Source organism: Drosophila montana, unplaced genomic scaffold (genome assembly GCF_035044405.1).
Source record: "Drosophila montana isolate Dmon_TW-CO22-7 unplaced genomic scaffold, ASM3504440v1 contig_3733_1, whole genome shotgun sequence".
In the NCBI taxonomy this organism is placed as follows: domain Eukaryota; kingdom Metazoa; phylum Arthropoda; class Insecta; order Diptera; family Drosophilidae; genus Drosophila; species Drosophila montana.
Window position 1 is genome coordinate 11,092,597 of NW_026998620.1, and position 26,055 is coordinate 11,118,651.

The 26,055-nt window shown below is 39.9% G+C and overlaps 3 protein-coding genes and 2 long non-coding RNA genes across 7 annotated transcripts; all 5 read left to right on the top strand.

Annotated features, from left to right (window-relative positions):
• Window positions 1-393: 393 nt before the first annotated feature.
• MFS9 (major facilitator superfamily transporter 9) lies at window positions 394-5,298 on the top strand. Of its 2 annotated transcripts, none has more exons than XM_064694384.1 (6): window positions 394-603; window positions 2,684-2,798; window positions 3,284-3,587; window positions 3,782-4,322; window positions 4,383-4,659; window positions 4,721-5,298. In XM_064694384.1, the coding sequence occupies exons 2-6, from the start codon at window positions 2,737-2,739 to the stop codon at window positions 5,046-5,048; spliced, it is 1,512 nt and encodes a 503-aa protein (XP_064550454.1). In that variant the 5' UTR covers window positions 394-603; window positions 2,684-2,736; the 3' UTR covers window positions 5,049-5,298. The 2 variants fall into 2 exon arrangements, with proteins under 2 accessions (XP_064550454.1, XP_064550453.1); XM_064694383.1 differs by having other exon boundaries at window positions 395-544.
• A 1,179-nt stretch (window positions 5,299-6,477) lies between these two features.
• MtnB (Metallothionein B) lies at window positions 6,478-6,807 on the top strand. The gene is made up of 2 exons (XM_064694278.1): window positions 6,478-6,502; window positions 6,568-6,807. Exons 1-2 carry the CDS (start codon window positions 6,478-6,480, stop codon window positions 6,672-6,674), a joined length of 132 nt encoding a protein of 43 aa, XP_064550348.1. The 3' UTR covers window positions 6,675-6,807.
• An 893-nt stretch (window positions 6,808-7,700) lies between these two features.
• Window positions 7,701-8,324, top strand: LOC135436602 (uncharacterized). The gene is made up of 3 exons (XR_010437561.1): window positions 7,701-7,860; window positions 7,913-8,115; window positions 8,177-8,324. It is a non-coding gene; the product is annotated as an uncharacterized LOC135436602 (long non-coding RNA).
• Window positions 8,323-8,644, top strand: LOC135436603 (uncharacterized). Its single transcript, XR_010437562.1, has 2 exons — window positions 8,323-8,436; window positions 8,490-8,644. It is a non-coding gene; the product is annotated as an uncharacterized LOC135436603 (long non-coding RNA).
• A 442-nt stretch (window positions 8,645-9,086) lies between these two features.
• On the top strand, window positions 9,087-10,177 carry Dic2 (Dicarboxylate carrier 2). 2 transcript variants are annotated; one of them, XM_064693816.1, is made up of 2 exons: window positions 9,087-9,567; window positions 9,652-9,794. In XM_064693816.1, exons 1-2 carry the CDS (start codon window positions 9,164-9,166, stop codon window positions 9,746-9,748), a joined length of 501 nt encoding a protein of 166 aa, XP_064549886.1. In that variant the 5' UTR covers window positions 9,087-9,163; the 3' UTR covers window positions 9,749-9,794. The 2 variants fall into 2 exon arrangements, with proteins under 2 accessions (XP_064549886.1, XP_064549885.1); XM_064693815.1 differs by having other exon boundaries at window positions 9,097-9,567; window positions 9,645-10,177.
• The last annotated feature ends 15,878 nt before the right edge of the window (window positions 10,178-26,055 follow it).

Here is a 26,055-nt window from a genome sequence, read left to right on the forward strand (position 1 = left end):
AGAAGTTCATAAAAGCTAATGGAAAAAGTTAAATCTTGGCATATTTAATTTAATAATAAAACGGCGCGTGAATTCCGTTGTTTTTTTTTTTTAGATTACTATCTTTATAGCGCCCACATTTTGTGCCTAATCAAACCATAAGCTTTATGTCGATTACCATCACGATTACCCAGGCAAAGAGCAAATTGCTCGCACAATGTGATTAATCTCCAGTCAAGGTTTAAACCCAGACGCGCTCTGTACCGCTCTGTCCGGTTGTACCTTAATTGAAGTTAACTGAACGCAACGCACGATCAGCTGAGCAGATCAGAGCAGAGCTCAGCGCCGAGTCTCCGGAGCGTACCTAAGCCGGTCGAGCATTTTGCGGTCGCGTTCAGCTGGACGCCGGCAACAAGCTGCAGTTTCAGTGCGCTGCGAGCAACCGGCGGCTAAACACCTGGCCACGCATCCAACAAATCACACCGCCGAGCTACACCCAGATACATCAGCTGCAAAGGGAGAGATCAGCTTGAGGAGTTTGAAGAGCCTTTAACAAAGTTTCGTGGTGCGTTCAAGTTTTCTGGCATTCTGTGTATAACGGCTACTTGAAATATGCATGTGCATGTGAGTGAGTGTGCACACCAGTGTGTATGTGTGTGTGTTTAATTTAACTATTTTCAATCTAAAAGTTGTATGCATTTGTTAAGCTGTTGGAGTTAGTTTGTGCGGCTTTGTTGTTTGCACAACTGCCACTTTGATAGTTTTGATTAAAGAGTTTCTGCTATTTTTGCCTGCAACACATGAAATGCTGTAAATTAACTACAAATTCAGGCAGCTGTTTTAAATTGTAACTTTTAATTTGTCTGGGTAGAACAAGTGTTTTGACTTTCAATCGCATGTGCATATGACGAAACAAACAAAGCAAATTTATCGAATTGCTTCATAAATGTCACTGCCTTATTTATTACATACTCAGCCCAACTTGGACACTACATATTTAAATTTTGTTATGTAGTTTTTGTTAGTCAGCTCATCGAGCACTTATTGGCATTTCAATTTACTTGTCATTCATTCAAATTCGACAATATCATTGTAATTTTCTCCGCATTTGCTTAGGCTTTATCTTAGGCCAGTTAACGCAAATATCATCATAACAATAGATATGCTCATATTTACTGGCTACATTGTGCTCAACAGTTATTGTTGTTGTTTGCATTAATGTTTACGCTAATCAGACTAACAATTAAGATTAGTACGCGCTAATAGGAACTTAATCGTGACAGGTCATAACTCATCTACATTGTTGTGGCATTTTGTTGGGCCCATTGTTGCTAAATCTAAGCAAATAGTTTATAAATCCTATTGTAGCATAGGCAATTGCTTTATTTAATGCTGTCCAGCATTAGCACTAAAATTTGATATTATTTCGATTAGTTAATTCAACTACCAGGAAATTGCTTTAATTTGTAATTTATTGTGCGGTAGGTTATATTATAGTGTGTTTGAGCCGAGCGCCCAAATCTGGGGATGTACTTATTGCTAAATGAAAGTAAATTGCATTTATTTAAAGAGAAAATTGGATGGTTGAGTAGAAAGTGAAAACAGGAAATTTTACGATATATGCACACTTCAAGCCCATGAACCGGCTTGCAATTTGATACCTACAGGATTTGACAGGATTTGAGCTAAACTAGTTCAAGCCGGGCACTAAATAGATTGCAGAGACATTGAAATAGTTTTTCCCTTAAAGATGCCCAAGATGTGAAGTAAGCAATGCGTGTGTTCTTTATTAGTTGAATGCTAATTTAAAAGGGGAATTAGAATAATAAAAATTGCTGACAAGAGCATATCTTATCGTATCGTTAGTATCTCTTATCTAATGATACTTCTAAATATAAATGTCGCTCTTGGCTCTGATTGCCGAAAAATTGTACACACGTGCGAATAAGTGAACAGTTTTAAAGCACGTATCTGGGGAATGGTTACTGGGGACCGAGGACTGGGGACTGTGGACCGGGGTCTATGCACTGGGAATAGCTGATATTCATGCTAAGCAAATCAAGTGAAAGTCCCCCAAAAACCGGTCGCTGAGCTGTGCCCAAGTGCTTGGGCTCACTTACGCCACAATTACGAATTTTTGATGCGATGACTTTTGTTGTATGCGTGTGCGTGTGTGTGTTCTGTACTATATTTCGCGTGCCTCAAATGGCACAATTTGCAAAACTATGTGCTTAATAAGTTAAATGGATAATTGAGTTAAGAGGCGTTATCATCCAAGGAGCATTGCCGATGAGGCGAGACAATTGCTTAAAATACATCTTTTTTTTTTTTGTGAGCTCCATGCATTTGTATATCCGGATTAAGATGCTTGGCGAATCAATGCCGTGCCCCGTGGCCTGGCTAAAGTTCTATGTCAATGCCAATTGTAGCCGGCACGCAATGCTGCCCGGAGACAATAAATTGTTGTAGATTTGTTTATAAATAGCAGGGCGCGAACAAAGAAATAATAAATTGCAAAAAATTATGACACGCTTCGTATTGTGTGCAATTTTTCTATTGAACTTGCTCTAGAGATGAAAGGGAAGGGGAACTTGATTTTAATTTGATTTTAATGAAACGCCAGCACGCATATTGGACAGTGGCCGGTGTATTTGGTATATATATTTAAATTGCTTTTTTGTGTGTTTATCTAATTTATTTGCAGGCTCTTAATGCCTGAATAGATTGATCATACGCCCCATACACACAGAACGCAATATGACAGATCTGGAGTCAACAAAAGTCGAAAAGCACAATGGCCATCAGCCGCATCACAACAAGTAAGTTGAAATCAAATATGTGACTGCCTCAACTTAAAGCTAAAACTGGCCAAACTTTAAAACAAAAAACAAGAAAACACAAATCGGTTCCGTGTTATGCCAATGGTTATAAGCAATGGTCGAACACTTGTCAAGGAAATGTTCTTCTTGCTTGAATGCAAAACAAACTACTTCCATGTAGGACATGTATACTGTGTTCATATGTAATATTTTGAAATTCTGCAGCTTCAGCAGCCAAATGGGTCAAAAGCAAACCAGTTGTTAATGCCGCGCATAGCTGAGAAACTGGTTCTGGCCCAACTGGCAACTGCAGACAGCGAAAAATGTTGTATTCAAATAAACCAGTAACAATTTATAAATGGCCAGCGAAAGTGGCTTCCCTGCTGATTTGGCCTTGTCCGGCAGCGTTATCAGACAAACAAATATTTGCATATGGTACTTCATAATAAGCAGCCAACTTCTCTCTTTCTATTCATGCTCAACAGCAATGAACTTGTTGAGAGTGAACCACTCACCTGGAGATTCTGGCGCAAGCAGCGCTACATTGTGGTTCTGTTGGCCTTTTTTGGCTTCTTCAATGTTTACTCGCTGCGCGTGAATCTTTCGGTGGCCATTGTGGCTATGACCGAGAATCGCACCGTGGTGGATGCCGATGGCAATATATCCTACGAACAGGACTTTCCCTGGGACCCCAAGCAGAAGGGCCTAATATTGAGCTCCTTCTTCTATGGCTATATTCTGACACAGTTCCTAGGCGGCTACATTGGCACCAAAGTTGGCGGCAATCTTGTAAGTTTGATAACAAATTAATTCCTTATTTAACAATTCAATTTAAAAATTGGCTAATAACTTTGATTTGTATATTTTTTTATATTTAAATTTGTAATAATATTTCAATTATTATTATATATTTGATTTCATTTTTAAAATTGAACGTACTTGAAATTCTTTTTCTCTTATTTCCTTCCCTCTTAATGTGACAGGTTTTTGGCTTGGGCATCGGCACAACTGCCATCCTCACCCTGCTCACTCCATTGGCAGCTAACCACAGTTTGGGAATGTTCCTGGCTGTGCGCATTATTGAGGGCGTATTCGAAGGCGTCACATTTCCGGGCATTCATGCCGTGTGGGCTAGGTGGTCGCCGCCATTGGAACGCTCTCGCATGGCATCAATTGCATTTGCAGGCAATTATGCTGGAACGGTGATTGCAATGCCATCGTCTGGTATGTTGGCAGCACGCTACGGCTGGGCGAGCGTTTTCTACGTATTTGGAGCAATTGGTGTGGTCTGGTTGATACTGTGGTTGCTGTTTGTACGTGCTGGGCCAGAGCTGGATCGCTTCTGCTCGAAAGAGGAGTGTGAATACATACAGAAATCGATTGGCTATGTGGGCGCCAAGAAGATCAAGCACCCTTGGAAAGCGTTCTTCACATCAATGCCCTTCTATGCCATTATTGCATCACACTTCTCTGAGAACTGGGGCTTCTACACGCTGTTAACACAGCTGCCAAGTTTTCTTAAGGGTAAGCTGTTTAGTAGGAGCTCAATCTAGAAAGTATTATATATTATTATTTTCCTTAAAGATACGCTTAACTTTGATCTGGGCAAAACTGGCTTCTTATCGGCTGTGCCCTACCTGGCCATGGGCATTTTGCTGGCCATATCTGGTTATCTGGCCGATTGGCTGCAAGTGAAGGGCATCTGGACTACAACCCAAGTGCGTCGAAACTTCAACTGTGGTGCTTTCTTGGCTCAAACGGTCTTCATGATGCTAACGGCTTATATTATGGATCCCACTTGGTCGGTTGTTTTTATTACAATTGCCGTCGGCCTGGGCGCCTTTGCTTGGTCAGGATTCGCGTAAGTTGCCACAAATGCAGCTGTCAGCTGTGGAGCGCCTTAATTCTTGAAACACTTGCAGTGTCAATCACTTGGATATTGCACCACAGCACGCCAGTGTTCTGATGGGCATTGGCAACACGTTTGCCACCATTCCCGGCATTGTCAGTCCCCTGCTGACGGGCTACATTGTGGGCGATAGCGGAGACCGTCATGAATGGCGCTTGGTATTCTTTATATCGGCTGGCATTTATCTTGTTGGCTGCGTCATCTACTGGTTCTATGCCTCGGGCGACCTACAGGAGTGGGCCAAGTCGCCCGAGCAAAAGGCTGTGGAGGCCGAACAGAAACAACTGCATCTGACACAGACAACTGGATTCGTTAACACGGCGGCCGAGCTAAAGGACTAACCGAGCTAGCACCGCCAGGACAATCAAAGTGTTCAACCCCAAGCGCAGCAGTAACCAATACCAGAGACACAATTTAGTTTAGTTTATGCTCGTATTCATTCACAGTATCATATTGTGCCTTAGAATTTCTTCTTTGTTATGTGATGCTAACAAGTGGATTTTATTCATTTTAGCCCATTGACTATTTTTAGAGCTGTTTGTGCACTCGCAGCGAGTGCAGTCGCAAATAAACAAAGTTTATATTACTCGAGCCGGCAAATATTATGTATTGCAAAGGATAAGAATGCGATTCTTTCAGAAGATATTGCATAATGCTTTTCTATTCTTATGCTTACAGAAAGAGAAGGTTATTGGAAAGAGTGTAGGCTGGAAAATGTGCTCTTAAGAATTCCTAATAACGACTAAGAACTCTTAGAGGTGACATTAATAAAGATTATTGTCCAATTCTCTGCTTACGTATGTAAGTAAATTTCTACAATATCTAGCAACCAAACTTGTTCCATACAAATGTTTTTCCTCTCATGCCACAAGGTATGCAGTAGATTTTTCTTGATTACTTGGAATTATTGTACTTTAAATTGCATCCCCAAAAGAATGCAAAATTTGTATGCAAAGGTTTTCATATGATTCCGTCCGATTCTCTGCTTACGTATGTAAGTAAATTTCTACAATATCTCGCAACTAATACAAATATTTTCCCTTTCATGCCGCAAGGTATGCAATAAATTTTTCTAAATTATTTGGAACGAGCGCCGGAGCACTTTTTGCTTAAAATAAAACCTGTGCAATATGTTGATTAGTTTTGTCGAAATTCTATTTGTAAAGCGTGTAAAGCAGTTTTCTACTTCAAAGTCGATTTGGCTAGCCATTCCGAATTTCCGGCATTTTAGAAAACTGTAAAGAAAACGAAATGTTGCCATTAAATTGATTGAAGTTTTATTTGTTTGGCAAATTGAAGCGATTTTGTGGATATCTTGCTTGACTGTTTTTTCGCAGCCCCTGCAGGATAGAGTTAACATACTATATACATACATATAAATATTGAATCACGTTACAGCCTGGCAGCCGTGTTGGCGCACCCGCCGGTTTTTCGATTTGTATATGCAACGCATACTGATAAGCTGATAAGTGCGCCGTGTGCAGCACGGCCAATCGTGCTGGACGCTAAGGCGAGGCAGGTGTTGGGCGCAAAATTGGTTTGCATAATGCCAACAACTGATAGGCGCGAGCAGTTACGCACTTTGCGCACGAACTGCTGATAAGCCTGGCCCTTTCCTGCCTGTTTTGTTTTGCACCCGACATTGATTTTGGAATTACTATAAATATATTATGGGTGCTCAGTAGAGGCAACAACAGTTGAGTACAGCAAGTGAAAAGCTTTGCAATAATTAAACATTTTTCATTTTGAAATCGACAATTAAAAAAAATAATGGGCTGCAAGGGTTGTGGAACTAGTAAGTTTAATATATATTCTAAATAAATAATACGACTTGGATACTGACCAGCATCATTTGTACAGATTGCCAGTGCACGGCACAAAAGTGTGGCAGCAATTGTGCCTGCCATAAGGATTGCAACTGTGTGTGCAAGTCTGGACCCAAGGAGAAATGCTGCAGCAACAAATAAACAAGAAATGGCAGCATTTTCTGTTATCCAAAATTGTTCATGTAGGCTTGAAACATAATTTGGCTTTTCAATTGTGTTTACATTTTTGGAAATGTTCATCACATGATTAAATAAAAAATGGCTTCAACCTAAAGCATGCATTTGTCTATAAAATAGTTTCATTTCAGAATGGTAAAGTTCAGCAAAATAATAATTTAAAGTTTGTTTATTTAAACTAAATATTTTCAGAAATTTCAACTCAATATAACAATGTTCTCTATTTCTCCGCTTCGCTTTGTCACTAAACTTTAAATAACATTTTGCGGTTGACAAACTAAAACAAAAAAAAATATATATATGTATATACTAAAAAAAATGTGTGAGCGCGTTTTGCTTGCAGGAAAAGTTGAAATCTCTGTTTTAATAGGCTTTAGGTTTTATAACAAACTTGAAATGCTGGCACTTTTCATATTTAGATTGACATTTTTGTAGGGCTTTTTCCATCTGAAAGCAATCAAATATTTTTGGCTTGCGCAGCAGTAAAACAATTTTATTGCTGTCGCACTAGTGTTTTTTATGAAAACCCATCATAATTAACTAATTCTTACTAATAACAATTTTGACTTGTATTCCCACTAGAAAAGCATGCGATAGTCTTTTTGTGCATTTGTCAGAGTTAAATATGGAATTGAAAGAAGGGCACTTGTATAAATATTGTGGCATCTGAAGGACATGCCAGGCTTTCGCATCCGCTTCCGCTCTGTGTGGGCTGTCAAAATATTTATGAACTGACCACCAACAACAGCAACAATAACAACAATAACATTAAAAACAACACGCATCATTAGCATAATCAAAATGTGCGTGTTTTGCGTTTGGCACTTGCGTCAGTTGCGTGTCGCGAGCGCTTTGTTCGGTATTTTGTATCAGAGGACCTCTTGAGGGGTCGCGTCTGGGGTTTGTTGTTGGACCTGGTTCTATTTGGTAAATCAGGTGTAAATGATATGGCATTTAGTTGCTTGAGCTGAGCACAAGCTAATCGAATTATTGCGTGCATTGAGTTCTCTCTCAAAAAATATTCATTGTTGTAAATGTTTAGTTTAAAATAAAAGCTGTAGTTTTATAAGAAATATGTCTAAATTATCGACGTCTTTGATAAATGCCTGCGAGCAAGGAAATCATCAAATACTCCAGGCCTTGCCCAGAAGTAAGTGTGTATGTGGGCGTATTAGGCACGACCTAAAGCTTTTTCTTTCCAGAAAATCGCGCTAATTACGTTCCTTCGCGCTCTCTAATTAAGGGTTCAATAGTCATACTTCTCTTTAATATGTGTTTGATTTATTTCGGCTTTCTCGCTTATAAGTATCTAAACACTTTAGACGATCAGCAGAAACTTCAAATATCCAACTATTTATGTAGTCTAGGTGCTTTTGCGGTTATCATCTCACTGCTCCGAAATAGTGTAAGTTGTCATTATAATATCTGTTTAACTGTAGTGATTTATAATGCCTTTTCACCTACAGGACATGTCAAAGAATAATCCAAATCTGTACTACATTTAAGAAAGAAAAATTCTAAGCGATATTGTTTAATAGGTAATCTAATCTGCAAGTATTAAATAGTATTTACACAGGACTTTTTTAAGAGGAATCCCTGTCATTACTTAAATTCACATACTTGTAAGTATCGCATGTTAGTTTCAAGAATACTTCAGTGTGAAGGAAAATTTCTACGATGGCGCTTAATCAATTATTGTCTTGAATAATATAAACAAATTTAGCCAGTAAGTGTTGAATTATTGTGCAGCTACACGATCTAATTATGTCATGTCTACAGCATCTGTCCAAGAAGAATCCTTATCGTAAATACATTTTACGTCATTTAGGATTTTGTACTTATAACGATGGCATTAGTTCAATACAAAAATATAGCGCAGTCGTGTGTTAAATGAAAATTTGAGTGTTTGAAATTAAATAAAGTAATCAACTGAAGTTCATAATTGCGTACAACATTGGAGGTTTTGGTTTCAGCCAGGGGATGGTTTTGTAGAACTCTAAAAATGAATAATGAAAAGCAAAATGACTGAAAAGTTATTTGTTTTAGATTTTTTTCTGTTAAGATTCTTAATCTATAAAATACGTATACAATAAATTTGTATGAAAATGTGTTTAATAAAGTTTTTAGATGCTTCCATAAAATTTTCCAATGGCGTAAATTTTCCGACTTATATCACATATATCATATAAGCATCTAAATATATACAGGTAAAATTCCATGCTAATACCTTTAGCTAGCACATTCCCACCTGTTACACTGGGCCAAGTAGCTGGCGTCACGCAAGTGAACGCAAGGACACAATGTGGCAATTTTTCATTGGGTCAATGACGTCAGATTGCTTTTCGATTTGCGTCATTTACATTAAATTCATATTTATTTTTTTACAGGTTGTAATTTTGAAAGACCTTTTTATAGTTGTGTAAATAGTTGTAAATAAGTTGTTTAAATTAAATATGTCGTATGATCAGCGTCGCATTACGCGTTGGTATTTCGGTGGTGTGGCCAGTTCAATGGCAGCGATGGTTACGCATCCGTTGGACTTGCTGAAGGTATTGCTCCAGACGCAAAAGGAGAAATTATCTCTTGCGGAAACTACCCGTAAAATTGTACGTGAACAGGGCGTATGGGCAATGTATAATGGTATTTCAGCCTCTCTACTACGCCAATATACCTACACTTTATCCCGTTTTGGTTTCTATACCGTTGGTGCCAGCATGATAGACACCACCTCGATGATGAGCAAAGTCCTGTTGGCCGCATCGGGGGGCGCCGCTGGTGGATTTATCGGTGCTCCAGCAGATTTGCTCAACGTGCGTATGCAGAATGATGTAAAGCTGCCGCAAGAGCAACGAAGAAAGTAAACAAATTCATATACGCCCACAGCACAGGTGTTGGGTCAGACTTGTTGTAGTTTGTTGATATTCTGAATTTCAGCTACAAGCACGCCATTGACGGACTTGCGCGAGTCTGTCGCGAAGAGGGCTGCTCACATCTGTTTAATGGCGCCTCCATTGCTGCGACGCGTGGTGCTTTTATGACCGTTGGCCAAATTGCTTTCTATGAGCAGAGCAAGGACTTTCTTGTTGCCGCAGGTTTTCCCAGTCGAATGGACACGTACATCTTAGCATCGATAATATCGGCGATTGCGGCAACAGCGCTTACCCAGCCCATCGATGTGGCCAAGACGCGTCGCATGAATGCGCGTCCTGGTGAATACGCAAACATGGCAGATGTGTTCTACAAGACTGCCCAGGAGGGACCCATGGCATTTTTCAAGGGCTCCATTCCGGCGTTTGCACGCCTGGGACCACACACGGTATTGCTGTTTCTTTCGCTCGAGTATTTGCGTACGCGTTTTGGCTATTTACCTAAGGATGTACAGCTTCGGCGTTACTAAATCGACTTGTCTAGTTCTCATAGCCTTTTTGACTTGTTATATAAGTTATATTGTGTCGGACTGAATAACATTTTAACATTAGTACAGTATACAATGATTTCATACAGTAATGTAATATAGAGAATTAAATTATTTATTTATTTATTAAATAATAAATTGTGAAAATAATAAATAATAAATGTGGCTTTCTTTGGCAAATTCAATTGAAAATAATTAATGTGCAGTCGGCGCATATGGAATTATTATTATGGGAGCCATTAGGATGCGCAAAAATATATGTAAATTAGTCATGCACCTCTGCAGTCAGTGTATGTATGGATTATTTGTAGCATTATGCGCTGTCGTTTCTATAAGCAGCCATTAATATGCGATGTCTGTGACATAAATCGGGGATCTCTGCGGTTTGAATTCATTGTCGCATGCTCGTTGCATGGGCGTTGACAATGACAAAGGGCAAAGGACAATGCTATGCCCGCATAATTATTTACGCAACGGTCAAGGACACTGTGTCAGGCAAATAAACACGCACACACAAGCACAGACACACACGCACTCGTGCACACACTGATAGCAGGGAGAACGATGCGGGTGCGCTGCTTCGAAAATAAGTTAAATATTTATGACAAAACTGAGCTTTTAACTCGACAAAACATGGCAAAAGTAGCTTGAAAGCTGTTGCAATTGTTTGTAATTTAAATGCAGGCCAATAAATTAAAGCACATTTTTAACTGGCGCTTTTATGTCCCGGCGCTCATTTTGCCAGCGAACATTATATCCTTTATGCACGGAAGTCCATTTAAACTGGCATCGGGATGGGACCAGGAAGCGAGACAATAAAGTGGCTGACTAAAGACCCGAGTTGCAGCTCCCAGTTCTCAGTTCGCAGTTTGCACAGCGTTTAAATACCTTCGTGTCCGGCGCCATTTCCCTTGCCAGGCCGAGCAAGGGAAATGCAATAAACTTCTAAATCAGTCGATTAAGCTGCGAGTCGAGAGTTACGAACAATGCGAATGCCCCTAAAAGCATGCTTCGTGTACACACACGGACACACACCCACTCCCGTACACACACAGCCGCACAATCACAAACTCACGCAGTCGAAACAAGAGTTGTGATAAATGTTGAGCAATTAAAATAAGTAGCGAGCACATCACGTGGGGTTGCGAGCGAAAATGTACAGGAGCAGGAGTTCTGGTATTTCGTTAGCTTGGTGTGGATTTTGCTGTCAGCAAAGTGCAACGCGCACTTCTCTAATGAAAATAGAGACAGGGAATTGCAAATAAAAAAATTCAGATAACTAACTAGTGCTGCTATAAAAAATGCCGATAGTCTTGTCCCAAGGAGCGTGGCTGCAAATGTCAGTGGAGAGTTAGATTAATCTTGAACTACACAGTGAGAAATTGGTTGTAAAGTAAGTATAAAAATGGTGGGTCAAGTGAAAAAGTAATTTTATCTTTTTTAAGCTTTTAAAATTCAAGCTAAATCATAGTTTATTGCACTTTCCAAATTCTTGAAATTAATGTGCCTGAGGCTTGATAGGGAATATAATAACATTTCAAATTGCATACCCTGTAAGCAGTCTCAACATTGCGAAACGTAACACAATTGGCTTCGGGACTGACTTTTTATCCTAGCTTCTCCTGAATCTAAGTTGAATGCATTTGAGTAAATAAGTTGTCTTGAAATTTAATGTGGTTCTTACCTGTTATGCAATTTCGGCCTGTATCATCACCTTAATCGCACTAAGTACTTTTGGCGCATTTTCAAGATTGAATATGGTATCCTTTTATATTGGCATTCAGCTTGGGCTTTATTTAGTGTAAACACTTTTCAATGCCTTTCTCAGCATCTGTTGGCAATACATTTACGCCAATTGCTCTTACATTTAAATGCCACACACATACACACACGCCGGCGAGCATAACAGTTTATCTTTGTAATTAGATCTTGGCAACTGTATCTTTCAGCCGAAATTCCGTTGATAGCAAGCATTGCAAAGTGCCCGGAAAGTAGTTTACAATGCCAAGTTTCAGTCAGTGCCAGCGGCACAACAACTCGCCAAATGGCAACACGTACTGCATAAGGAAAACCAAAGGAAAACTAGATCCAATCCCGAAACCAAAACCTGGAACCAAACAACAGCCGCGACTGGCTGACTGGTGAAACTTGGCTCATTAAAGATTAAGGCACATTAGCGCCAATGGTGTGAGAGAGACGGGAGAAGGGGCGGCAAATTTCAGCACCATCACCATAAATATTTATGTAAATTGGGATTAAAAGTATTTTGTATGTATTTTACAGTGAAAACTTTGGCAATGAAACGTTATTGTCTACCCGCACTTCCGTCGAAGGCGTTGTATACATTTCAAATTGCTATTTAATTACTTGAAATCTAAAATTGCAATTGCTTTAAACCTGGCGTGGCTGGCCTTTAACGGTTGACCTTGCCCGGGCCGGAGACTCGGCTGCTGCGAAGCATAAATTTTTGCTGCATATTTTGGCCAGCAAGGCTCACAGAGTTATCTCTTGCTGCTTTGTTTCGACGTGATATTTTGCATTTGCTGCACTCAAGGCTGGCAACCAAAAATATGAGCAAAATAAATGGATGCCACTGTCGTGGGGGCGTCTATAATTTATGTTGCCATGTACAAAAATAAGCTAAAAATGCACGAGAGCCCGCTAAATATATTTTGAGTTGAGGTACGAAAAAATGTGCAAGGTCGATAGCTATGTGCACAGGGATATAGTAAGGGGAATAAGGATGCCAGCTAATGGCCAATATCTGCGTTGGCTCCTACTTTTCAAAGACGAGTTTTCAATACAATTATCGGAGAGCTCATTAATATGCATTGAATTTCGAAATCTTTAGTTGTTGTTGCTGTCCAAAGTTTGTATAGGACTTTGATGCTTTGGATAGGTTTATTGGCCGCATTGTTGCTTAATGAAATTAGTCGCATTTATGCCCAATTTCCGGCACCACCCACACACACAAGCAACACACACACTTACTCACTCTAGAATGCGTACAAATGTTGATGCTGTTTGCTGTTGAAATTTCATTACTTTGTGTAAACAAAGGCACGTGTCAATTGTCACAACCCCCGCTCCCTGCTCTCAGCCTTCAGTTGTGGGCATTGGCGCATGCGCGGATAATATCTCAAGAGCGTGCCAACAATCCGTTATCCTTTTGTTGATTTCAAAAAAATACGAAACATGGCAGTAAATCATTTTTATGCTCGTGTGTTTCATTCAATTATCAAATATAATTTAAAATAATTTCACAAAACACAACTGTTATGCTGGTATATATATATATATATATATATGTATTTTTTTGATGGCTCGCTTGCTGGTCACGTCGTAATCAGCAAAAGGTTCGCCTGGTTGTGGTTATAAAGCCGCGCACGTGACCCGCATTTCGTATGCGAAAACGTTCGTATAAATACAAAATTCTAATTTATGTAGTTTACGTTTTGGATTTATGGACATTTGTATATGATTTTGGCTCTAAATGTACATGCTTAAATAAACTGCAAACATGTAAATATTTATATGTATATCGATGGGTTTTTTAATCCTTTCAGTTTGAGTGGCAAAGCGTGTGCGCTGCTTATGCATTCAAGTAGGCAACGCTGCGTATGAGTAATGCTCTTTTAATGCGTGCGCTAATTTAGCACCTCAAAAGTGGTCTTCATTCGAGTGCAGCGAGCATACACACGCACACACACTGCTTGCCGGCTTGTTGACTTGATGGGCACTCAGTAGCTCAGCTGCGAATGCATTGCCATTCGAATTATTCATTTGTGTGCCATTTATGCGGCGACTTTTGTTTACGTGTGTTTCTGGCTCCTAATTAATCTATTAAGCACATTAAGCTTATTAGGCTTATTAGGCTCCATGGACCTTGACACTTTCGCATACGCGACGCACAGCGCTGAAGTTGCGATTTTTGTCGTAACGCCCAGTGGGCGTGTCGGCCTCAACTAGAGGCCTGTCAGAGGCCAATCTCATAATCAGCATAATTTTCATGTTGTTACAACTAAAGGCAAAGTAAATATGCGGCTGGCAGTCACACGCAGACCACGCACACAGACACACCCAAGCTTATATAGATTGTGTGGCTGAGATTTTCGTGGCATTAAGACAAAAGCCAGCCTTGTCCTAGGCAAAAGATCTGGCCCGGAATGGCTGCCTGCTGGTTTTACCAAAACATCAGATCGAGATTATGCGCCAAGATAATTATTTGGCCTGGCCTGGTGCGGTTTCTCTGAAGTGTCCAGGGCCAACCATTTCCATTTACATATCCACATCCGCATCTGCTTTTACTTTCATGTCTCAGCGCTTTATGCTCCGTGCGCCTGTTGGCAAGTTGTGCCCTGGAGACCAGTTGGGCTAGTGTAATTTGTGTGTGTTCGTGTTGATGTTGCTGTTGGTGTGTGCTATTATCTTTGTTGCTGCTGGGCGTTACGTGCAAGTGTCATAAATAAAATGGCAACTATGTGAGGGCACCAACATGCCTGACGGCCTAAACATCATTATTATGTATTCCTTTTACCAACTCTAATATCAGAGACCGCCTGCTGGCCAGGCCCGTTGCCCGCTTCTCAGGCTCGGACTCACTCGTTTGTATTTCGAGTGAATTACACAATGATTTGCTAAAGTTGGTGGAGCTGGACGAGCGCTGCTTAAATTTGATTTCGTTTGCACTAATTGTTGGCAGTGTAAAAATATGGCCAGCCATTTATCACAGACACTTGGACATGCTCGCAAAGTGGGTTTGGGTGGGTCGCCACCTTTAATTGGTTTCCCGTATGGATTTATGGTTGATGTTCGTGTAAACAATAACGATAATGTTCACAAGCATTTGTACAATACCGAAATAACATTGCCCAACCTCTTCACACATTAATAGCTATACTTTACATTTGTAGCTGTCATTAAAAAGTAGTCGCATATCAATTGCATATAATTTATTTATTACACATTTCCATATAATTAAATAGGATATATTTATAAAAGCTTTTCTTTTTCATCAGCATTTTCAGCATGACTTTTAAAATTCCTTGCGTAGCTCAACTGAAATATACAAACCGAACAAGGTGGAGCAAATAATTTTGCAGGTTGAGAGAAAGGATTAAACTTATTCAAATAAACATTAGCAGATAAAATAAAGTGATTATGCAAGAGTTTTCTATGTGTAATATTATTAAAATAATTTATAAATGATTATTTTAAAACTATTTTAACTTTCGGTTTTTGTGTAAAAAGAAAGTCTGACTTGCTATGCACATTATGTTAAAATAGAGATACCCTCACTGGTGCAGGTATTAAAACAAGCCGCACCTTGTGGCTTTTGGAATTATTGTCTGTTTATCAATTGACCCTTAGTAACTCGCTAACTCACTGATGGCTACAAATACTCACACATAACATATGATAGTGCAAGTCATACGACTAAAATGTTTTTATACCCGATTCAAGTCTGAAGCGGCAGGACAACGTTCATAGAATTGTTTGTCATGCCAAAGTCAATTTAGTCCATTCAAAGGCATTTTATTGGCAACTTGACAAATGCTAATGGCCAGCACTTGCACCCACACACACGCACACACACACACCCACACACACACTGACACCCAGTTACTCATGTGTATGCGCACAATGTGTGCACACGTTGGGCTGCCAGGGGCGGGTTGTCCGGAAAAATGTTTTGTGCTGGGCCAAAAGTTTGCATGTCATTCGAGCTGCTTCATTTTAACGCCACCTTATTTTGGTTTTTTTGTTGTTGCCATAAGGTGTGAAACAATGTACCGCGGGGGCCATGTGGGAAAAGTAAAATTATATGCGCTACAGGACGATGCAACGTCTAGTTGCAAAGTGTTGTCAGTTGTTGTTGTTGCTGTTGGGCAAATTTAATGCACTGCTGTGGCAGGGTTGTCACTGTGTTTGTTGTTTTCATTTTGGGCTTGATTTATTTTGTTTATCAAACATTTAATGTTGTTTATAACTTGCTGAAAAGTTCAAGCAGCGCACATAAAAGTATGCTACAAATTCTGTCAGCACTGCTCCTTTTGGCCGAAGTGTGCTGTGTGTGCGCGCGTGTGTGTGTGTGTGTGTGTGTGTGTGTGTGTGGGGAATACTCTATTCGACTACATTTTCATATGCTCAATTATTTAATACACCAGCCGTACTAACCAACTTTAAGCTACCAGCTCTGCTTTAGGGGCAGCTTCAACGGCTTTAAGTCCGGGCCAGAGGAAACGAGCCAATTAAATTGCTGGCATTGTCATAGCCTTTGAACCGCTTGTTGTCTGTCATGGACACGCCTTCGACTGCACCTGCTTACTGTATTTAATGTTCTATGCCATTTATTGGCCTACCTCTCTCTCGTACTTACTTTACAGCCCGCTCTGACAACGGTGGAGCATTGTTGAGGCAGCCACAAAGGAACAGCAGCCGGCACAACAACAAGAAGGCCGGTTGCTTGGCAGCCTTAAGCTGGCACAGAAGGTGCCTTGGCTCATTGGCCCATACTTTGCTTTATTTATGGCTCGCACCGACTTGGCTTTTGTTGTTTTTGTTTTGAAAGTCACTTTAAGAGCCTCGGCCCGCCCGCTGTGGCCCATTGTGTGCCTGTATTATTGATTTTCATTAGTGTCTCCGATTACATGGACAGTTTGCCAATCAGTTTCAGGCTGTTTGCTTAGCTTGTTTGTGTTTCTGTTTTCTTTGAAAAAAAGCCACCCAACTGCAAGAGATGAATTACGTCTCAATTGAATTGTTAAAGAGTCCGCCTGGAAGCTTAAAGACAGATGCCCCATGTCTGCTTGTTTTGGAGCAGCGGCATTTTTAATTAAATTAAAAAGTCGCGACGGGCAGCGCCATGGCCACAATGCAATTGTAAGGTTTCCATTTTAATTAAAGTTTTTACGCTCATTCACTTGGCTCCAAAGCGAACCGAAATCGCAGCACAAACAACGCCGCAGCAAGAACCGGACGGTGGCATTCAAATTTCATATTCCGTTGAAGAGCTTGGTTGGCTGCCAAGCCGTTCTAGCCGCTTGGGGGATGAGCGTTTGGGGGTGTAACTATTTAAATTGCAAAAGCAAAACACAGAAATGTATGAGGCGCAAAACAGATAGCCGGAGGGAAAGAGATAGAGAGAACGAGAGCCTCGCTGATTTCGGTGCCGTTTAAAGTGCCACTCAAAATGCAGCCGAGCCGCGAGCCAATTTGCTGGGCCAGGTTTTCCATTTTTCTTTTAAATTTTTTATTTTGGGTCCCCTGGCGCGTTGCCAATCGCAGAGCCCCGGGCATTAAACTTTCAGCTTTCAATTAAACGATTATATTCAAGCTCGGGCGCAGGTGTTTAATTTGTTATTGATGTGTTTACTTTAAAACGGTCGCATTGCGCATACGCCTAGGTGAACGACTTACCATCGCTTGTCTTTAAGTCGACAGCTATGACAAAGCTTACAGCAAGAATAGCATAAGACATGGTTAGGATTGGATCCCTCAACTATTGCACCCTCGCATTAGCAGTCTTGAATCCTTGAGGGCTCGTACATTGCCCAGCATAAGCAACTCAATGCAACGGCCTCATTAATGCAACACAATGCGTAGCAAAGGCTTTGGCCTCACCTGAACTTGCCGTTAGATATGTAACCCAAATGCTCGCAAACTAATTAGGCAAATTGCCAAGGCAAATATTAAATTTGTCTACAGCGAAGGGCTGCCACCGCTTAACCTATTTGCGGAGCAGTATAATCGATGGCTTCGACATTTGCTATTGTTTAAGTTCGTTGAATAATTTGCCTTGAATAGAAGCGAGTTCGCTTGGGGCATAAGGACAGCACGCAGCGCCAAAACAATTCGTAATTAAAACGTCAATTGAGACATCCTCGAGCGCTGCTACGTAGGTGGAAACGGAAATGACAAACACCGACAGCTGTCCAGCCCTGACTGTCGCTGGCACAGCGGCAAAAATTCCAATTTCACTTGGCTCAATGAGCTCACTTTGGGGACCTATTGCTGATGCTTGGCGGCAGTTCGAGACCGCTTTTTCACCTCCAACACTTGGCTCATTGTGTACTAATTTTGGTGGCAGTTGAACTGTCTGCTCCTGTTGCTAAACTGCACAGCAAAACAAAAAGCAAAAAGAGGAATGCTAGCAGATACCCAGTATACCAACTTTTTACAATTTCTGGCGAGCGGGTGATATGAGCTCAGTGATATGCCCTTATAACTATGTCTGTGTGGAAACAAAGTCAGTCATTGATGATATCCGCGCGCATAGTAGGAAAACTTTTCTTCCGAATATTTAGACTCTAGCACTTAGTCTCTGTGAAACATGTATACCTATTCTTACCCATTTTTAATGGGTACACAGAGTAGAAACACAAATTGAACGAACAAAAGGTGTGCAAGGTATGCATGGTATGGCATGTGTTCTTATGTGAAGAAAAGAGCCCTTGCTTTGGCTAGTGCTCTGTACTCTAATTAAATTGCTTTAGCTCTTTAAATTGTGCAAAACAATGCACATATGCGTGATGACTTTTTGCACTGTTGAGTGCTCATAACATACCCTGTGTACAGCTAGCTCTTTTTTTTTATACAGGAAATATATGTTTGTGCATTCGTAAAAAACCCTGAAATGTTCTGGTACACAATATACTGTGTTAAAATCATGGATATGAATATGGACAACATCTTCATGCATATTTTTCTTGACACATTTGATATTTTAGATTTTAGATATTACTTTATACAATTATTTGGCAGTTGATTAATCAATTTAGTTAACTTATTGCATTGCATGAGCTTGCATCACTTGATGAGTATATTTTTTTATAGGGTATACAACGAAAATTGCATGACGCCTGTGGAAGTAACATCTACACAAGTGCAGAATGCGGTCAAGTGTAAAATCCTTTGTGTGTTACTTCTTCAAAAATTCAAAGCATTTTCAAACTCAACTTTATTTGCACAAAAAGCTCATCTTAACTAAACTATGTTTGTGTTAAAGCTAAACAAATGTGGTTACTAATTTTATATATAAATTATTTCATTTGCTTTATACCTTGTTTATATCTTTGAATTCTTTCGTATGGCTTCGTGGCTCACTGACTTCAACTTAATTTGGTGCAAGCTGGTAATGAGCTAAAATTAGTTGACCCAATCGATGTGGCCTTGCATGGGCGAACACAATTTCCAGCATGGCGACAAATTTAAAAGGTCAAATCAAACACAGGTGAGTTTGAAATTTACTGCACTGGTTGCCCCTCGAGTGAGATATTTTGCGTTAAGTGTCTAGAATTGGACACCTACATGCTTGGGCACGTCGTTTTCAACTATTTTTATTTAGCTGGGCATACAATTAAATTAGACAACTGAGCCTTTAGTTGTGTCAGTTGAAAACTTTGCCGACATTGTGATAGAAACATATGTGAGGAAACGAAATACGTGACAGCAATTTGTAGCAAGCTGTGTAGCAGATGTCCAGCTCAGGGGTAGCTGACCTCTGAACTGGTCACTGAACCCAGCACCAGATTTTTATTTTTTATTTTTATTATTTGTGTGCATTCTTGAAAACTTACTCTTAATACCGAACGTTGACTATTTATAAAATAAAAATTCTATAACAGTTTCATCTTACCTTAAATGTAGTATGAGTACCTTGTATTATTCATAATGCAAAATATAAAAATAGTACTATAGAATTTACGAAAGATATATTTGGTATAATGATCGATGCTCTTCGTGACTTTTGTATAATATGACATATATTCCGTAAGCGTAAATACTGGACGATAGTGTAAATAAACAACGTGAATGGTAGGCGGACAGCTCATTTATCATACCCTGTATCTATTCAAAATGGCTAAAAAAGGGTATTATGAACAAGTGTAAATTTAAGAAACAGGCAAAACAGGTGGCCTTTTCGCCCCGGTGAGGCACATATATTTTTGATAAGGACATCGAGCTGTATTTCCGTACATTTGGTTGCCCATCTGTGCACAGAAGAAAGTCGGAATGCTTATAACAGTGGCTCGGCCCTGTGCTCAGGCTATTTCCCAGTCGGGCACTTCCAACTAGACTGTTCTTACTTATTTTCATACATATTTTATAAAAGGAATAAGTCATATTGCTGTGTTGCACTACTTAGTCAGTTAGTAAGGCAGCATCTCTTTAAATGTAACTAATATATGATAATGAAAGAAACGAATAAGGAATACAGTTCCCACATTAAAAATTGTAAAAACATTAAACGAAAGAATAACGTAAAATATAAAAAATTTAAATAAAATAATATGCCTTGTAGCATTCGCTTGATTTCTGTTTAAGTTGTGTATAAGTTCCATGTAGAGTGTTTACTCGAAATTTGCAATACCAACTGGGAATAGAGTGTTGTGCTGTCGGAGATTGTGGCTGGAAGAATTTTTCTTGTTTCAATTGCATTTCTTATCCACTGCAACGTATTATTTATTTATATGCCCAAATGTTGTCTTTCGATTCTGTGCTACATCTTTTCTTCGAGGCAGACTCTGCCGGTGCAGCTGCACTTGTGCTTATTAAAGTTTAACTGCATTGTCTGGCCGAACCAGGCGCTGGGTTCAACGAGGTCAATGGGGCTTGGCGGGGCAGTTAGAAAAAAGTACGTGCACTTGGGGCAACAGTCACTTAGAGCGAAAAAAATGAGGCAAAAGCGCAACGTCAAAGAAAAAAAATGTACTCCTAATGGTCATTGCGAGGACTTGCATTCATATATGTCTGTGTGTGTCTGTGCCAATTGCCGGATCCGCTGGCCATTGAAATATTTAAAACATGCTCTTTAGCAGCGCTCTCAAACGTTCCGGATTAAGCAAATCACACAGTCAGTCAGCCAGTCAGTCTGGGCAAGGGAGTGCAGCTTTCTAGCTGAATTGCCATCCTTTTTGACTGGTTGACTGTTTGACTGTTGGCAGTCAGTAATCATCGCTCGCCGTTTCAGCTGCGGCGTTGTCTCTGAATGCAATTAAAATGCCAGCGAAGCTGGGGACGCGGGATGTGGCGCACAAATGGTCAAAGCATATGAAGTATAGCGGCTCTGGTTGCCAGCCTGCGAGCAAACAGTCATTTCACATGCCGAAAGGATGTGAAAAAGCGGAGCTTGTATTTTCAGTGGACCAACAAATGACAGAGTTAGAGATTTGTAAATTGTTTGGCAAACGGCTGTTGAGTTTATAGCACAACCACGCCCCGCAACGCCCACAATGAAGCCATTAAGCACACTTGTGACGCACGTAAATTAATTTACTGTCAGCCATTTATGGCCCCCAGCAGCAGCAACAAGAACAACTACAACCACAGCAGTGAAAGTGAAAAAAGAGAGTTGCTCGTTTTATTGACAGGCGTAATATGTTGCCAACATAAAAAAAGGAAAAGTTGCGGCTGCTAAAAGTTAAATAATAAATAACATTTAGCACCACAGAACAGAGATGCAACCTAATCGTTCATCCATAACGCTCTTTGGCCAAAACTAACTTAAATCTGGATTTATTGAAGCAACGACGTATGTATGGTAGAATTTTGTATTTTTTATATACAATATTTTTTAATTCTTTATTTATATATGTATGTTTACGATAGAACAATAAAACTTAAGGAGAGTTGTCAGAATTCGTTTAGTTTTCTCTGCATTATTTTCGTTTGTAGATCATAATTTTTAATTTTGTATGAATAGATAAATCCTACTTCTAAGCAGAATAATACTAATAATAAATATAATAATAATGATAAAAATAATAAGAAAATTAACAATAGTTATAATAATATTAAAACTATTATTTTGTTTATCTTCGGCATTGGGGTCAAAATAACTCAAAAAATCTTTAAAATATTAAGTTCGCTGTCTAAAATGAATGCATTTTATTATTGTTACCCAAAATTGTCTTTCTTTTGCAGTTTACAACTCCCACGTAAAATGTATTCAAAATATTCCAATATGTTTGGAGTACAGCTAAAGATTGGATTCTATACAACGATTGCTGCTGTGACAACGACTGCGATTGCCCCAACAACGTTGCAGGCATTTATAATGCATTCCTTTGGTTGGCAGTCAAATTGCGGATATTATTAGAGAGGGGTGACACTGGCTTTGGCTGCGCCAACAGATACTTAAGTGCCACCGAGCGGCCTCTGCGTGTGTGCGGCTTGTAAACGGAAACACGCGACTCTGGCGGAAATTACTGGCACATGCAACACACGCATGCGAGTCGCCAAAAGCATGCAGCAAGTGCTGGAATGAATTTTTAACAAATTAAAAAAAAGGAAAAAAATGTTAAAATTACAATGAATGCCATGCCATAAATACCAAAGTTTAAGACCTTGACAGCCGTGACCAATTGACCCAATTGTTGGCGCCAAATGGTTTGCATGCGCTAAGGTGCTCGAGTGGGGGCGGTGCAGCTGATGGCCGGCAGTGGCATGTGTGGGTGCAGCAGCTGCCAAATTGAATCTTAAGCGCGCCGTAAATCAAAAAAAAAAAAAACAAAAAAAGAAAGAAAATAAAACAAGGATATGTCCATTTCACAGTTCGGGCCGCAGCCACAGCTTCAGCCAGCACACAAGCAGGCGGTTTAAGTGTGTACTCAGCTCGAGCCCTAGAAGTGGGTGCCATTAGTTTCCCCCGCACTAAAAGACAAATACAAGCAAAGAGCAAAAAGGACTCTCTTTAAAGAGCTGCTCTCTTTGTTAGTCGCTGTGTGGCATTCTGGCATTTTTATCCGGACTGCGTGTGCCGCTCGTTTTCGTGCCACAGCACGAGTTAGGTCAAAGCAAGCGACGCTTTGGCCATGCTTGTCAGTTTGCCGCAGTCCAGCAATGAACGCGCAGCACGCGGATATTAGGGATAACATTTAAGCCATTCACAGTGAGCTGTTCAGAATTTATCAAATCCAACTCGACTCGGCGTAATTTTGTTGAGTTGCCGCCAAAGGCGTAAAACAAAAGTTTTCTGTGAAATATTCAAGGACATGCACTAAGCGGCACAAGTGTGCATGTGCATGTGTGTTTTCGTGTTTCTGTGTGTGTGTGTGTGTTCGTCCCGCTCTTACTCTCTTTCTCTCTCAGACCAAAAATGACCCACGCAGCTTTAGCCGCTGACAGGCGTTACATTCGCCACAGCGGCCGTTCGGTAGAATCCTACACCGCGAAACTAACGTCGACATTCCGGCCCGACTGGAGTTGGTGTTAAAACCGCAAAATTTAACGTTCAGCTGCAATATTCACAACGTGCCACTTGCAACGTGCTGCAGCAGCCGCAAATAAAACCCTGACACCTATATACGTAGCCCCCGCGTCTCGCGTCGCGTCGCGTCGCGTCGCGTTTTGCTGACGGTCCTCTAAAAACGTCAGTCTAGTTGGCCATTATCGGAGCGTTTGGGTATATCCGAGATATGCGTATATATGTGCGTACCCCCCGTCGCGACACGCAGCCAACTGTCACCAACGCTGGCCGTGTAAGTGATATCCCAGTGTACATTTATATAGATATGTATTTAGTGTGGTTACCTGCTGAAATCTCTGACAATGACGTTGGCTGCCATGGCGAGCGCAGTGTACCCCAATATAAATTACCTGACTGCGAGCATACCAACGACAGCGACTATCCAACAGCTGCATGGCTTTATGTTGGGCCGATTGAAGGGCAGTAGCAGTTGCAGCTGCAGCGGCCCAACCTTAATTAAATTTCAGATATTTTATCAAAATTTACGACACGGTTCCTGGCTGTTGGTGCCACTGGCGCTGCCGCTGCTGGTGCTGCGGTTTCTGTCTTGTTTCGTTACTATATTCGACCCGGCTCCATAATGTTTCTGCTCAGTCTTTTTGTTCAATAATAACAAAGCCATGCGATGCCTGGCCATGTCAATTGGAGCCGCGGGCCGTTTTCTCGGTTTGGTCGTTGAAAAATTGGCAAAAACTAAGTCAAACTCCATTAGAACGTACAAAAGGCAGAAATGATTTATGTATGTGATGCCCATGCATCATATTTCCCAGTACCGGACATACATGTGATATTATTGTTTTTGGCTGCTTTCAAGCATTTTCCGCATGTACTCGCTTTAAGCCATGGCCAATTTACAAAAATATTTAAGTTTTAAATTGAAATCAGATAAATTAGGATTGCAACGTCCGTAAGCAAAGTTAAGAATATTTGACCCTGCCAATAGGAGGGGCAGTATGAATTATAAGTAACAGTAACAGTAGCTCTTTATGATTTATAAAAGCCAAGTAATGTATTTGTTCCAAAAGTAACAAGTTACAAAAAAGACACAGTTACAGTAACAGTAACAGTAACAGTAACAGTAACAGTAACAGTAACAGTAACAGTAACAGTAACAGTAACAGTAACAGTAACAGTAACAGTAACAGTAACAGTAACAGTAACAGTAACAGTAACAGTAACAGTAACAGTAACAGTAACAGTAACAGTAACAGTAACAGTAACAGTAACAGTAACAGTAACAGTAACAGTAACAGTAACAGTAACAGTAACAGTAACAGTAACAGTAACAGTAACAGTAACAGTAACAGTAACAGTAACAGTAACAGTAACAGTAACAGTAACAGTAACAGTAACAGTAACAGTAACAGTAACAGTAACAGTAACAGTAACAGTAACAGTAACAGTACAGTAACAGTAACAGTAACAGTAACAGTACAGTAACAGTAACAGTAACAGTAACAGTAACAGTAACAGTAACAGTAACAGTAACAGTAACAGTAACAGTAACAGTAACAGTAACAGTAACAGTAACAGTAACAGTAACAGTAACAGTAACAGTACAGTAACAGTAACAGTAACAGTAACAGTAACAGTAACAGTACAGTAACAGTAACAGTAACAGTAACAGTAACAGTAACAGTAACAGTAACAGTAACAGTAACAGTAACAGTAACAGTAACAGTAACAGTAACAGTAACAGTAACATTACAGTAACAGTAACAGTAACAGTAACAGTAACAGTAACAGTAACAGTAACAGTAACAGTAACAGTAACAGTAACAGTAACAGTAACAGTAACAGTAACAGTAACAGTAACAGTACAGTAACAGTAACAGTAACAGAACAGTAACAGTAACAGTAACAGTAACAGTAACAGTAACAGTACAGTAACAGTACAGTAACAGTAACAGTAACAGTAACAGTAACAGTAACAGTAACAGTAACAGTACAGTAACAGTAACAGTACAGTAACAGTAACAGTAACAGTAACAGTAACAGTAACAGTAACAGTAACAGTAACAGTAACAGTAACAGTAACAGTAACAGTAACAGTAACAGTAACAGTAACAGTAACAGTAACAGTAACAGTAACAGTAACAGTAACAGTAACAGTAACAGTAACAGTAACAGTAACAGTAACAGTAACAGTAACAGTAACAGTAACAGTAACAGTAACAGTAACAGTAACAGTAACAGTAACAGTAACAGTAACAGTAACAGTAACAGTAACAGTAACAGTAACAGTAATAATCACAGTCACACCAAAAGTTTTGCACATTTGATTGTTTATTGATAAGTTATTAAAAATGCACACTAACAGTTTGATAAACAGTTTCATTAACAGCAGAGACAGCCTCATTACCTATTACTACAAATTCAGAATAACAGTATAACTAACAGTTTTATTAACAGAAAAACCAGTAGTCACTGTAGCAGGCCACTAACAGTAACAGGCAGAATTGAATTTTCTTTGCCTATTTCTAGGCATAAGCCGAAAGAAAATAGGACCCATTACCTATTTTTTTATTTTAGGGAGCTTGTAATAAATCAATGCCTGCTGTTGCTCAACATTAGCAATCGGAAAATAACATGTCGTTGCTAATCATTTTGCCAGAACAAAGAAATACAAAATACCCAAATACCTATATACGTATTCTTCATACATATAAGAAATCATGGTC

Coding starts and splice junctions, on each gene's coding strand:
- MFS9 (XM_064694384.1), top strand. CDS start 2,737: ATGACAGATCTGGAGTCAACAAAAGTCGAAAAGCACAATGGCCATCAG. Junction 2,799..3,283: donor CATCAGCCGCATCACAACAA/GTAAGTTGAAAT, acceptor CATGCTCAACAG/CAATGAACTTGTTGAGAGTG. Junction 4,660..4,720: donor TTTGCTTGGTCAGGATTCGC/GTAAGTTGCCAC, acceptor AAACACTTGCAG/TGTCAATCACTTGGATATTG.
- MtnB (XM_064694278.1), top strand. CDS start 6,478: ATGGGCTGCAAGGGTTGTGGAACTA. Junction 6,503..6,567: donor CTGCAAGGGTTGTGGAACTA/GTAAGTTTAATA, acceptor TCATTTGTACAG/ATTGCCAGTGCACGGCACAA.
- Dic2 (XM_064693815.1), top strand. CDS start 9,164: ATGTCGTATGATCAGCGTCGCATTACGCGTTGGTATTTCGGTGGTGTG. Junction 9,568..9,644: donor CCGCAAGAGCAACGAAGAAA/GTAAACAAATTC, acceptor TCTGAATTTCAG/CTACAAGCACGCCATTGACG.